Genomic DNA, 14,787 nt, shown 5'->3' with positions numbered 1-14,787 from the left:
TAATTCCCAAAATGTGTAAACTGTTCCTGAACAAAAACTTAAGCATAGCCTCAATATCAATACCAAAAAAAACAGGAAAAAAATCATCAGTCTTCATCATCATGAATATTGATGTGAAAAATCTGGTTAATGGAATTGAAAATTATAGGAAGAGAAGCAGAGGAAAAGTATAGATGTGATTTTAATAATGACTTAATATCATTTATGTTAATGTGCTACATCACATTAGTAGATCAAATGAGAAAAACTGTGATCATCTTAACAGGTGCTGAAACAGGTTTTTAATAAAAATACCAATTCATAATAAAAACTAAGCATTGATGATTATTTTCTCAATGATAAAGAAAATATGTCAAATCAATGACCTCATACTTAATTGTCAAACACTGAATCCATTCTTGACAAAACTAAAAAAAAAAAAACTCCCAAGAATATGCTGTCTGACATTGTTCTGGAAATCTTGGCTGACTTATAGTAAGATATGAAATAAAATAAAGGAGAACATTTTAAGTGGCTGGATAGAAGACAAATATATAAAAACAACCTTTTTGCATATAGCACTCACACATTAGAACTTCATGGAAGGAATTCTACTTTCAATAGCAATCAAAACACATAAAATAATAAATATGAGAGTCAGTTTTCAGAAAAGTACCCTCGATACATGGTAGATGGGTAAGAGGCTGAACTTGGTTGGTAGATCTGGGTTCAGGCTCACTTTCCTGTATGCTGCACAGCCTTGGATACCTTGCTGAACTTCTTTAAGCCTGTAATTGCATCTGAGAATTTTATCCATTCAGTCAATAAATATTATTTAGCACCTCCTGTGTGCTAGATACTTTTCTGGGTGCTGGATATAGTAGTAAATAAGACCAAGTCTTTACCCTTACAGAATTTAATTAATATTTAGTGAAATATTTACAGTGTGTGCCTCACAGTTGCTGTGAACGTTAGAAGAGGAGAGAATGTACGCTAACAGTTGCAGTGCCTGGTACTGTAATATTATTGAGAAATATTACAGAAGACTTTAATAGAGATCACTAAGTTTTTACCTGGGAAATCAGTATAATAACACTATTACTTTTTCTCAAATAAAGGCAGATATTTAGTATGCTTAGATCTAAGGTCTGTAACCCTCAGGGACCACCATGGGCTGCGTGTCTTGAGGTCAGACTCATACTCCTGACTAGCTAGGAGAATGTTTGGGGACCCTTGAAGCCTTGTTTCTGTAACTTTGGAAGTCACTGGTTTGCAGTCAAGAGACAGAGACTCCAGGTCAGTTGCTTTTTACATCCTCATGGCGCCGAATTCCATCTAACGTGCCAGCACATCTGTCCCCAATCCGTGCATCACCTGCCTCCTTATGCTCACAGACATCCCCTGAGCTGGGTGAACCCTATTCCATCATAGGGGTTTTCTAGGCTTCTCATTACTTGTTCCATGATTCTGGGACGTCTGTGCTTGCTCAGTCCCCAGCATTGTCCCTGAGTCCTGTGTGCAGGGCTCCTGTTCTTTCTGGCACTGCGCTTGGTTGGTGTAGATGGCAGTGTATCTTGAGCTCATATCACATTCATCTTTGTGTTCTCATTCTTGGCAACACTTAATGAGGATTTTGAGGTTGGGGTGGGGATAGAGGAGTTGCCCTGAAAAATTATCCTAAACTTTATGTCCAAGAATATATAGTTAGGAAAACTTAAGAGGGAGAGAAAGAAATCAGGAGATGGTGGTGTTGGGAGAGTTCCATTCCTCCTAGGGAAACACACATTGGTATACATGTGACAAACCCTCACTGCAGTGAAGCGACAGGCTGCACACACACCCCGTTTGAAATTCAATTCTGGATAGATTTCAGAGAGTTAAAATTTTTAAAATGAAAACAAAACTAGAAGATAAAAGTGAAGAGTGTTCAAATTTCTGCTTGGGAGAAAGATTTCCAACTGACAGATGAGGTTGTCCTTTTGCTTATGATCGTGAATATCAGATAAAGTGAGAGATGTACAGACGTATCCCCAATTACTTGTCTTCTTTTACTGATAGGACATATTTCTGCAGTCTTTCTGTGAGGGGGGAAAAACCCACATTTCCTCTACAGCATTGTTCCTCATTTAGGCTGTGTACGTGCTCAGAATTAGACTTGGAACGGACAATAAATGTTGAGTGACAGCTACTGATTCTGTGTCTTTTAGTATCTGTGCTGCCTCTCCACCTCTCGGTCTTCAACTGATAAACTGGCCTTTGATGTTGGCTTGCAAGAGGACACAACAGGTGAGCACCTTGGTCCGTGATGAAGCCGCACTCAGATCGTGGCAGGGCTTGGATTGGGAGACGTATTGAGACACGATGGAAGATACGCTGGTTGAATATTCTTAGGGACGGATTCAGGAAGAAAACAAATGACTGACTAGGAAAGGTTTTACTAGAAGGAGGAAATGTACATTGTTTCTACTGGTGGGTCATCCCCACATAATTAGCTTGATGTGCAAACTAGACTTCAAACCTTATTCTTTTGTTGGAGTTGGGTAGGAAAACAGTACTTCTGACATGCTCTGCTGATCGTTAACTGTATTACTGTGCTCTGGTTAGTTTGTAAAGTAGTATTAATGCATATCTTTTCTACCTTTCAGCTTTCATCTTAAAATATTTTTAAGTGTACACATGTTACATTGTCAATGTCAACATTCAAACAGAAAAGTAGAAAATGAAAGCCTCCTTCATTTCCCTGTCCACAGGTCATCATGCTCCATATCTTATGTATTTACAGATTTTTGAAACAAAAAACATATATTAACACATTTATACTTTTGGAGACTCCAGATAGGAAAGTATAGGCTTTATTTGTGTTTCTATTCTCAATGCTTTGAGAACTTTACTCTTTATACACCTCTGTACAATTTGATGGCTTTATCTTTTACAATGAGCATGCCCGATTTTGGAATTAAAAATAAATAAAAGACCAACTAGAAAAAAGAATGGAAGGAAATAGAAATTAAAAATAAGTAAAAGACCAACTAGAAAAAAGAATGGAAGGAAATAGAAATTAAAAATAAGTAAAAGACCAACTAGGAAAAAGAATGGAAGGAAATAGACCGACTCATTAAGTTGTTGCTTTTATGGGTGGGATCAAGCTGACACATGCCCTCCTTTTTACAATACTTTCCCATACTCTAAAAGTTTCACTGATAACAAATGGATAAAAATAAAGTTCTGTTTACCAACCTAATTAACTTTTTAATGGACCAACGCATCACCTTGTACAAGAAATTCCAAGAATCCCAGACACCAAAAAGATAAATGTATTCTTCTCATGTTTATTTCATTTTCTATAGGCTCCATCATTCCTCTGTATTTTGGCTAGTTTTTTTAGTTTTCTCATTGTAATTAATTTACTTCAGCACATAGTTACATGAAAAATAATCTTCAATTCTCTCTCTCTCAAAAGAAGTAAAAGACGTGCACGGTCTATAACTTGTTTTCATACGTTGAGATGATTATATAATAGTGAAACCCACCAAACAAGGCAGTCTTTCACCCTACACCCTTATGCTACTCTCTTTTCCCCACAGGTCTCTGCTTCTTCTGAATTACTGAACTATTTACTATATTTATCATTTCTTGTGTGCCTGCCTTGATCAGAATGAAACTCACACGGCAGATAATTTTTTCTTCCTTATTTGTTGAGGTATCCCCAGCTACTAAAGCAATGATTGACAAATAGTGTGTGCTTTATCAATGTTTGAGTGAATGAATGAAAAACTCCCTACAACTCTAAAAATGTGAGTTGAGTGGATGAAGATAAGGAATTCTGCAACATGACATTCAAGTAAGAATATGGTTTGTGTAAGAAAAGCAGCTCAGGGCATAGATTACATATTTCCTGTTAAGTATGCTTAAGAAGTGTTATTTGCTGATTTCATTTACTCATTTATGCAAAATGAATTGTTATTGAATGCCTACAAAATGCTAGTAGGAGCTGGGGAAACCCCAGTAAACAAAACATACAAATGCTCTGCTATCATAGAGTTTACATTTTGGCATTGGGCAGTTAGTAAAGAAGCAAAAAAATAAGTTTTATGGAGAAATAATAAAGCTGGGCACAGAGAATGATAATTATTAGATAACAGATATCACTCAAACTATTCCCATTTTGCGGTAGAACTTAAAGGTTGCAAAAGGAACTGTGAACACATTGAAGAATTGTGTGCTTATGTTTATATCCTAGGTGATGAGACTGAAGTGTGGTTATATGGTTCATGAAGCTTATGCTTGTTCTAGAAGAAATTATTTGATTTTGTGTATACCCAGATATTTTTATAATGTATCCCAGAAAATTCTGTAGGATTCTCTACTGTTTTACTCCTAGATTAATAGAAACTACCACATTTTAAAATAACAACATATTGTAAAATAAGGCACAGTGTGGGAAGCATGCAGTCTTAGCCGGAGGTAACTCCTGGAGGAGACAGTATGTCTCTCAGAAAAAGCAAAGCCCTTACCTTGGAATACACTCTTTTTCCCAGGCCTGAGGAATGTGAAAGAGATTAGCAAAGCTATCTCAAGCCAGGAGACCTCAGGGAACTGAGAGTCCTGGTTGTTCCCTATGGCTGGGGGCTGTGTGTGAGCCTGGTTAAGGGAAGATAATGTTCAAGGATAGTTGTAAACTTGTTGACTTCCGTGGTAGTGACTGAACTGAGACGATAAGCAATTCTATGGGATTATTGTCTAATAATGAGTTCCTTTTCTGTCTATATAAGATTCAGTAGATTCTAAATAAAGTGCCTAGCAACCATCAGTTGTCTTGGTCCTTCTGACCCCATACTCGCGGTGCTATTCAGTCCCTTACCCCTCTCCGTCGGGACCTGGAAGACCCCCTGCGGTGGCTGGACCATCACAGCACAGGATAGTAAAACTTAGGGGACAATATTTGTACCTATTTTGCATCAGCACCCCCCAAAAAAGTAGAGGTTTTTTTAATTGTTATAATGCAACCGTCGTGTCACAAAAACCCAAATCCTTTTGCAAATCAAGTGGCAAAACAACTAGATGTTAATAGGAGAGAGCAATGTGAGGAGTGTAACAACATGTGATTGTGGAAGGAGCGAAGTTGGATCAGCGTGGCTGGTGAAATTGGCCTTGTCTTAGCGTAAACGAACATCCTTTTAAAGCAATTCCTAGTGGGGGAAAGAGACACCAGACTTCCCCTAATGTCACAGCCAGTTTCTATGAGAAGAGTCTTTGCATGTCAGTATGTCTTCCTCCCTCCCTCTCTCCCTCTTTCTTTCTTCCCCTTTCTTTCCTTTCTTTCGAATTTTTATTGGGGTGTAGTTGATTCACAATGTTCTGTTAGTTTCTGCTGTACAGCAAAGTGAATCAGTTATACCTATACCCACTATTGTTTTAGACTGTAAGCTAATTTGGCCTAATTCTCTTGATTTTCACGGTCTAAGAGATGAATTTGCATTCTATTTCAAATTTCTGACGTTTGTGTGAATAGGACGGTTTCATTTGAAGAAGACTGATTTTGAGGACTTCATTTCCCCCTTGTAGTTTGGAGTCACTGGCAAAGAACATCGAGTTTGAAACTGAGGCATTTCTTTGTGTTTCACATTTCAATCATTGTGCAGGTGAAGCTTGTTGGTGGACCATCCATCCTGCCTCCAAGCAGCGCTCAGAAGGGGAAAAAGTACGGGTTGGAGATGACCTCATCTTAGTTAGTGTGTCCTCCGAAAGGTACTTGGTAAGTGTGCAAAGTCGGATCATGTAGTTGGTGATACGATAAGTGACAGGTCAGTAGAATGATCTTTTTAAAGCTGAAATTGCAAATTATCTAGGAAAATTGCTTAGAAACAAGCCCGTATCTCTATTTGATGAATTATACATAACTCCCTAAGTAGAAGAATGATGTGACATGTGTGGAAGTGTGGCTTACCAGGATTATTTAGACAGGCTTCCCTCGTGCCCTTGATATGTATGTTCGTGACATCGATAGTGCCAGTTCTTGGATTATTTTATTAACAGCATGTAAATGCAGTCCAATCAGGAATTTGAAATTCCATGGACTTTATTTTGCACCCAATGAGAAGGCTATATTGATGAGGCTGTGATTACCTATTTTGATATTTATGAAAGCAGATTATTATGTGAGAAACACTTGTCATGCTAAGAAAGGAGAAATAAACAAAATAAAAAAACAGTTTAATTCCCTCACTGACATTGCATTGTTTCAAAGGGAAAGGGCTGGAAATGGGAGATTGAAGAAAGAACTTTATGCTTAATCATTGAAGGTGTTTTTTACTTTTGTGGTGAGGCCAATATTTATTTAACTTCTGTAGTAAATTATATTTTTGCTAAAGAATAATCATATGCAGAATTTCGCAGAATATTGAAATCAGTGGAAGTGTGAAGGGTGTCAGTGAAAATATTCTTTTTATTTTAAGGTTGAGAAAGCAAACAAATATAAAATATGGTATTATAAACTTTACATGAATATCCACATTAAAAAAAATCCCAGACATCATAGTGGATGATAATTGAAACAAAAATCAGAAATAGAACATCATTGCAATTAAGCTCATGCTAGTTTATAGAAAGTGTATTCCTACTGCCTTAAATCAACATATTATTTGTGTGTAATTGATTTAGAATTAAGTAAGTAGTTGGTACCCTTGGGCTCTGTGAACGTGGAAATAAGGTGGGTCTGGGGGTGCTTCAAGTCAGTTTTTGCTTACCAACACAATTAGTTCCAATTCTGAAACATTTCTAGGAAGAAGGGTGTGGTTTTACTTGCTTTGAGGGAAGAGGTAATGATGAAGACAGGGAAGTGGTGAAACAGGGCCTTGTGTAACTGACAGGAACTATTAAATTAAATGGAGCATCTAATGGTGCACAGCTAAAGGGAGGCCTGGAGCATCTCTCTCCTCTTGTCTCTTAAGCAGTGTAGGTGGAAACAGGCACCACGCACATTTCTAGGACAATGCGAGGTGTCAGCTCGTCAAATAAGCATTTATTGAGCCCTTGCTGTGTGCCTGTGCTGTATATGTGAAGGTGATGTATTTTGATCAGGAGATAGACATTTCGAGTTGTAGTTTTACTTGGAAACCAATAGCAGTAATAAAAATAATTCATGCATGCTTCTTAGTATATAAATTCTACACATATCTTATTTTGATTTGGGCATAACTTGGCATGTTTTTGCTGTATCACTTGTTCTTTCCACTACACAGCAGAGTTTATTTGACAGGATGGTATCATTATGCACAGAAGGAGGAGAAAATTCAGAATCTCACTGAGGCCAGGGCTTATAGCATCAATTCTACCAGCAAGTTCCTGAGTCACTTAATTCCCTGAATTCTGGCTTCCGCACTTGCAAAATGGTGATGATTCTCCCTAGCCACCACAGTTACTGTGATGAAGCAATGAGATGATGGATTTTGAAGATGCTTTGAATTAAAGAACACTATACAAACAATGGCAGTAATTGTAATGCCTGAGGTTCCCCTTCTGTTACTTTTGGAAATAAGTAAACCTCATGATTAATTACATTCACAGATAATTTTCAAGCTACACTTTAGCCAACTTATTTAAGTTCCTTTTCTGATAACCTTTTATATAGAGCTCCAGATAGTTGGCCAACCAGATTGTTAAAATTTCACTTCTATTTGATGACGAAGTCAGTGAGTTTAGTGATCATGTGTATAGACCTAGCATATAGCAGAAACCACAGGAATGACCAAAGGACAGATTACACATGGTTTCCACCCTCAAAAAAAATAGTGGAAAAAACAAACCAAACCCATGGAACTGTAGGAGAGTATCGTAAGACAGTAACTAAGTGTTAGGGTTTAGGTTAGAGATGCTGAAGGATGTTTCTATGGGTGTAGGGATAGTTAATTATTACCTCACATTTCCACTGTGAGTAATTAGTAGTGAGAATGTACAGTATTATGTTCACGGATTCAAGGACCTACATGGTACTTAGTGAGAAGGATCTGGAGGAAGTGAAAGGGCAAAAAGCGAGGCAGTAAAAGACATTGGACTAAACAGCGGCAGCTGGAATAATCCTCGTACTGAAGCTGAATAACTGAAAATTGGTCATATACACACACACACACACACACACACACACACACACACACACACACACACACACACACACTTGTTTATTGGTATGGAGCCTGCTAAGCATGAGTCTGGGCCAATCATATAACCTCTTCAAACCCTCAGTTTCTTCATCTGCAGTATGGGGGTAATAGCCTAGTTCACAGGGATATTAAGAGGATTGAATGCTCAATCCAGACAAGACTCTTAGCTCTATGAATGGCACATATAAAAATTGCTTAGTGAGTTGTTATCACTATTTACCCGGGAGATTTGTGCCTATTAAGAACTGTAGATATTTAACCAGAAGAGGAGAAAGTTGGGAAGTGAGAAGTGAAGAGACAGTTACAGTTGATTTTAAATAAAGGGCTATCATGTGAAAGCCAGATTCATATTCTGAGAAGATGCTGATATGGTTAAAATAAATAAGAAATATGGCTGAAAACACATCCGTTAAAACTAACTACTAAAAATAAACATGTCCTGTCATTGACTTTGTAACTTTTCATTTGTTAGTGTCTATTGGCCTTTGATCTAATTTTTCTTCACGAACAGTGATGGTTAAGCTAGGGTTGAACTATCTATTTGTGCGTTTGCTGCTCTAATCAAGCTGACAACTATTGGGATGCTAAATTGATTAAAACGGATTGAAGGATTGATTTTCACTCTGTCCTCTGCGGAGGTGTCCTGTGGACGGTACTGGGCTCCGGAAGCCCAGGCTCCACCTAGGATGCTCGGCCCTTTTCTGCTTTATGTGATGAACCTTGTACATGATTTCTCAGCAATAAAGGGTTTTATCTCCAGAAAAGGTTGTAAGCCACTCATCCAAATAATGTCTTTTCTAATCTTGCTGTTTCATATTCTAATATGAAATGATATTCTAATCCTCTTTTCAGGAATATCTAAGAGGAAGAAAACTTCCTTTGACCCATTGGAACGACTCATTTTTTTCTTTTAAAGGAGGCTTTATCAAAGCAGCTTAAATATAAGAGCAAGATACAATTTAAAAGAGAGGAAATATGGTCAAATAGGTATTACTGTGAATCTCTTTCAAACTAAACAAAATAAGGTAAAGCACGCAAAATAATTTTTACTTGTGTTAGAAAGATATAAAAATCACCATGGTATGCGCAAGAGTTTTCAACCCATGGATTGGATTGCTCTCATTTGAAACATTGATTTTTGAATAATTTTCTCTGTCACCTATAGAAATGGACAGATTTTTTAAAAATTTTTATTGGAGTATAGTTAATTTACAATGTTGTGTTAGTTTCAGGTGTATAGCATAGTGAATCAGTTATACATATACATATATCCACTCTTTTTTAGATTCTTTTCCCATATAAGTTATTGCAGAGTATTGAGTAGAGTTCCCTGTGCTATACAGTAGCAGACAGATTTTTTAAATCCATGAAAACATTACCAAACAACTGTCTAAAAGTAAATTAGGAAAAGCAGAACCCCACAATCTAAAAAGTGATGAAAAATGCTTAAAAGAAAGCTATTCTAGGGCTCATAAAAATTTCCATGTCTCATACCCACCTCTGAATTTCCAATAAATGCTAGGTGTTCTGATTGCATAGTAAGTTACTGAACTCCCTCAAGTTGCTTAAAAATATTGATAGCTAAAAAGACAGTGATCATAAATATTTTCATGCTCTTCATCGTATCAACCAATTTATTTTTTATTTATTTACCTTGAGCCTTTTTTTTTTTCTCTCCGTGGCTCAGGTGATGGAATCATAGACTGTTGCATTTGGAAAGAGCATCTATTCTGTGTCCCTCGTTTTTTTCTCAGAATAAAAAAGTGAAGTCTGAGGGGTGATATATCTTGTTTACTTGTGTTCCCTGTCACTGGAGGATCATTTTTCTAGTGTGTTGCATCACCAGGGCCAAGTGCCTGACACTTAATAAGAGAGAAAGAAATGAGTGAATAAATGCATCAGATAAGGGTTGAATTCAGATAGTCTTAGGAATTCTTGTGCCTTGGACCTTTCGGACAGTCAGAGAAAGCTTACTGACTCTTTGTTTCATTATCTTTTAAAATGCATAAAATATATACACTGGATTACAAAGGGAACTAAAAGTATCAAAGTGGAGCCAGGTTGAGATCTCCTGGGAGGTGATTTATAATATCTTTTCTATTCCTGAGATTTCGTGCTTCTATCATATAAAGCCTTGTTACTCAAAATATGCTTCTTGAACCAGTGGCCTTGGTTGGTCCCCCTTCACACCTCCTGAATTCAAATTTGCCTTTTTTGGACAAGATCCTCAGATGATTTGTGTGTCCATGAGAACTTGAGAGTCACTCACATGAGAATCAAGGTGATAGGAGAGAGCATATCACTCCCCAAAGCACCTGCAGTGCTCCTGGGGGGTGTGTAAATTTTAGAGCAGTTACGTATTTCAGCCTAAGGCCAACTTTGCTTTCAACCTCTGACAACATCTGTTTTGGCTTTAAGGATAACCCATCTTAGTTAGGGTCAGTAACTGAAATTGTTACTGCATTCTGAATATTTAATATCACAAGCCTGTGTGGTTCTTACTCAGATTTCCCTTTGTTGCTTAAGTGCCAAAATTAAATAGAAGCATCCAAAATAGTTATGCCTAGAGAATATTTTCTTGAGAAGAGTGGACATGATTTAGGTAACTTTAAATGGTATAATATGATCTTAAAGACATATTTTTTTACTTTCTCCAACAGACTGAAATTTTCCTTTTTTAATGGTTATATTTATTGTGTACCTTTAGGCTTAGATATGATTTGAAGATTACATTTTCGTCCTCCCACCCCCCCCCCATTGTTTTTTCACTGCAGTAGCTCCTTATTGCCCATAAGGTCCTTGATCTGACACCTGCTTTGTCTGCAGGCCTATCTCTCACTCTCTTTCTAAGTATATGCTGTAAGCCCCAAAGATGAAACTCTCTGCTGTGCTGTATGTTGCCGTATCTCTGCCCCTTTGGGTACCATTTCCCTTATTAGAGCCTACAGCACCAAAAAAGCCCAGGCCACTTCCAATTACGAGGTTTCTGGTGTATTAAGAATGAACATCTCCAAACTAGTTTATAAAAGTTTTGGTATTTTTAAAAATATTTACACTTAGTGCATTAACATTATTAATACACTTACCCAAATTCAGTGTACGTACAGACTTTTGGAGACAGCACCTCTAAGTATATAAATGTGAGGCTCAGGCCAGATGATCTTACTGGCTCTTCAAATGCCTCATCCCACATGGAACCCTGTCTCTGCTGTGGAAATACCACCTGTCCTCAAGGCCCAGGACAATGAACTGTGTTCCAGTAAGGCTGGTCCAAGTGTTCTTTTCTGTCAATTCCGGTAGCACTTTGATTACAATTCAGCTAACATTTTCAAGACACTGACTCACAGCATGTTGTGGGTATATTTTACTTTCCTTTCTAGCTTACGAGCACGCTCATGGTGGAGAATGTGTTCTATTAATGTTTAGCACAATGCTTTACACATAGTATATTCAATGGACAAGGATGAACGAACAAATCTATTTATCGTAATATGGCCTGAGCTTTCACTTGAATTCAAAAGTAAAAATATAAGCATGGGTATTTTGAATCGTCTTCTGATGGTTTGATAAAATCCATATGGTTTTACAGGTTTCTTTTTTTTTTTTTTTTTTTGGTGTGTATGTGCTGTTATTTTGGCTCAGGTCATTGAAATAGGAACATTTATGGAATAACTTAAAATATTTTTTTCAAGTTTACGCTACTTTGATTTTAGAGGTTTGGTTCGCTTCTGCACATACTTCTTTATTGAGTAACCCTGCTAGATGCTAGGGATACAGTTGTGAGCCCGTGTCAGATAGCTTACAAGAGGAAGAATGAAAAATACACTAAATGATCCCATTGTGATGAGGCCTATGAAGGAAAATATATTTTTCTTGTTTGTGGAAGCAGATGGCATATGATTTATTTGTAAATAGTTAAAAGAATTTTAATATATTAGGGAAGAAATTAATTCAGTAGACATCTTAGCTGGATTTTTGCATAAGAATGACAGGTCCAGGTAGAAAGGAGGTTGTAAAAAGGCAGAGAGCTGGTTGAGATGGGAGAGGGGTAAGAGCAGGTTATTGCTAAATCTGATGCCTCCACTTTTAATCTTATTGATTGGAAAATTGCTGATAATTACATATATGTCAAATGTCACAAATTTCTTGGGTTTTGTTTTTAAGAGAAAGAAAACGAAATGCCTACCTTTGCTGGTGACTTGAGATTAGTATATTTAGGCAGAAGAGACCTTTGGATGTTGAAAGGCTTGTGGCATATACCAGAGTGACTCTGTATGCTGTTGACTGCTGTTTGTCTAACTAGGAAGGTCAGATATCTGGGAAAGTTCTAGTACAATTGAAGTCTTTAAAAGCTTAGGCTGTCATCAGCATTGGAAAGTGTTGCAGGAACATTATAGGAATATTGGTGATGTTTACTCAGATGACTCCAAGAAAAAAGGTGGTTGTTCTTTGCATGTTTGAAATTCTAGCAGCAACCAGGTAATGGTTAGTGAAATAAGCAAATCATTTGTCTATACTCATAATTCTGTTTTTCTTTACTTATCATTTCAGAACTCATCAATTATGGCTCTCAAAGATGTGAAATATGATGTTCTTTTAATACATTTGACTTAAGAAGGAACATCTGAAATTTGTAATGTCTGCATTTTGAAGGACATGTATTGTCTTGGTTTTTGATGCCTATTAGGAAATATTGCCATCTAATGGCTATTACATCAGATTGTAGATAAAAGTTCCTAAAGGACCCCATGAAGCTAACACATTAGTCCAGTAGGTTTAACCTACGTCACTGTCAACACACTGTCACAGTGTGATATGTAAAAACTTAATTATAATTTTAATGGTAAGGGCCTACTATCTGTACAAATTTGCTCATCAGTAAGCCTTTAAAACAAATCGTCTGTTTTCACAAATTTATTTTATTTGTGTTTTCGGATTAGTGGCTTAAGTAGTAACTCTTAGAAGGAAGCTGAAAAATACCTAAAGTCAAATATAAACTCTAATTTTTTTTCTACTAGTCTCTTCATTTTTTGAGTGACGGGATTGCAACAGAGGCTCTCTGTGGACAGTCCCATGTTGGCAGCGTTCAATTTGAGTTGCCAGAAGCACTTCTGTGTTGAGACTTATCCAGAGCCTGTAGTGATGCCTTCTTTTGCTTCTAATGCAGCACTTGTCTTATGGCAACGGCAGCTTGCACGTGGACGCCGCTTTCCAGCAGACCCTCTGGAGCGTGGCCCCAATCAGCTCAGGAAGTGAAGCAGCCCAAGGTGAGAACTCCACTTCCATTAGGGGACTGGTCCCTGATGCAGAGTTGACAGTCATCTTTGGGTTTGTGATAATGAGTAAATTAATTAGAGCTGTTTGTGTCAAAATATTCTGTAGTGCAGATACATGACATTTAAGAAACTCATTTGAATTGCTATTTAAAAGTGAAGTTTGTGTTAAGGTTTATCTCCTCTTATTTTTATGCTATCGTCAGCTTTAGCTTATTTTTGTGTGTTTTACATGCTAGCTTTCTAGGGGTTATTTTCTCCAGTGTTTTGGCCTCAGGGTATTGCTTAGTTAGGCTACTGTCAAGATTTCTCATCTTCCAGGGTGCGTGACTTAGAACTGGATCACAGCAGTGCTTGTACATCAGGGTTTTCCCAGGAAATATCTGTGTGTTCTGGTTGTTCTCACTTATGTAAGTTCAAATCTGGGCCTATCCAGGCTTGCATGTTCAGTGGAGGGTTTTATGAGGCTGAGGTCATGTATAATAGTGGGAACGTCACTAACTGTGGGACTTGGGAACCCAGGGCTCAGAGGTGGCAGGCAGGTGGCACCATCCATCTCTGTGATTTTGGCCAGGTACTTAAGCCTTGCTGGACTTCTGTGTCTCTGTCTATGAAAATAGGAGATTGGAGCCGATGATCTGTTCAGCTGTCAACATCTGATGATGGCAGTTCACATGTGACTGCATTTCAATCCTTTAGGGTATCTGATTGGTGGTGACGTCCTCAGGTTGCTTCACGGACACATGGATGAATGCCTCACGGTCCCTTCGGGAGAACACGGTGAAGAGCAGCGAAGGTTGGTACCTGAGCCCAGCGCCTTGAGCCTTGCATTTTCTTGTTTTGATATAAGTTTTGTAAATGAAGGATTTGTCTGTTCAGGCCGTTAGCATAAGAGAAAGTGGGCCACTGTCATTCATCTGTCTACTGAAGTGATCCGTTGCTGGCCTCCTCTGAAGTTTTCTTCTCACATACGGTTTTGACTACCTATGAATAGAGTTGCAGAAAATTCTTGTATAATTAAAACATGGTGAGAAGCAGTGAATACAATAACCTGAGTGGGAGGAATGAACACATTCACCTACTTAAAGCTTCGTGAAATGTTCATTCGTTTTGATGAATCCCCTTTCTGGAATGTTTAGTCTCCAGTTCAGTTTCAGACTTCTCAAGTTGCCCAAAGGTTTAGGACCTTTTTCTGTTACCTCCCATTTACTGAGATAGATAATAAAATTGAGCATTTTCCCTAATATTTTATGTGATTTTAATACCTCTCTTGTGTTAATATTATTTGGCATTGGGCCAAGATGGCAGTAGCCTGGCTCATGGGGAAAAGTGCACAAATAATACAAAACCATAAAAATATTGAGGGTGATTTGAAT

The 14,787-nt window shown here is 37.6% G+C and overlaps 1 protein-coding gene and 1 long non-coding RNA gene across 8 annotated transcripts in view; one reads left to right on the top strand and one right to left on the bottom strand.

Moving 5' to 3' along the window:
* Positions 1 to 14,787, top strand: part of RYR2 (ryanodine receptor 2) — a 732,481-nt gene that overhangs the window by 310,725 nt on the left and 406,969 nt on the right. For all 7 annotated transcript variants that reach the window (XM_082425485.1, XM_082425482.1, XM_082425483.1 and 4 more), the window contains 4 exons: positions 2,187 to 2,265; positions 5,622 to 5,734; positions 13,306 to 13,405; positions 14,111 to 14,207. In XM_082425485.1, the coding sequence (XP_082281611.1) occupies positions 2,187 to 2,265; positions 5,622 to 5,734; positions 13,306 to 13,405; positions 14,111 to 14,207 (389 nt within the window). The remainder of the gene's footprint in view (positions 1 to 2,186; positions 2,266 to 5,621; positions 5,735 to 13,305; positions 13,406 to 14,110; positions 14,208 to 14,787) is intronic.
* The window catches only part of LOC309643169, a 241,475-nt gene that overhangs the window by 41,713 nt on the left and 184,975 nt on the right, over positions 1 to 14,787 (bottom strand). The window lies entirely within an intron of this gene.

The sequence above is a fragment of the Balaenoptera physalus genome (genome assembly GCF_965194825.1).
Source record: "Balaenoptera physalus genome assembly, chromosome: 14".
NCBI classification, from domain to species: Eukaryota; Metazoa; Chordata; class Mammalia; order Artiodactyla; family Balaenopteridae; genus Balaenoptera; species Balaenoptera physalus.
Note: the sequence above shows the minus strand (reverse complement) of the source record. Positions and strands in the feature narration are given on the sequence as shown.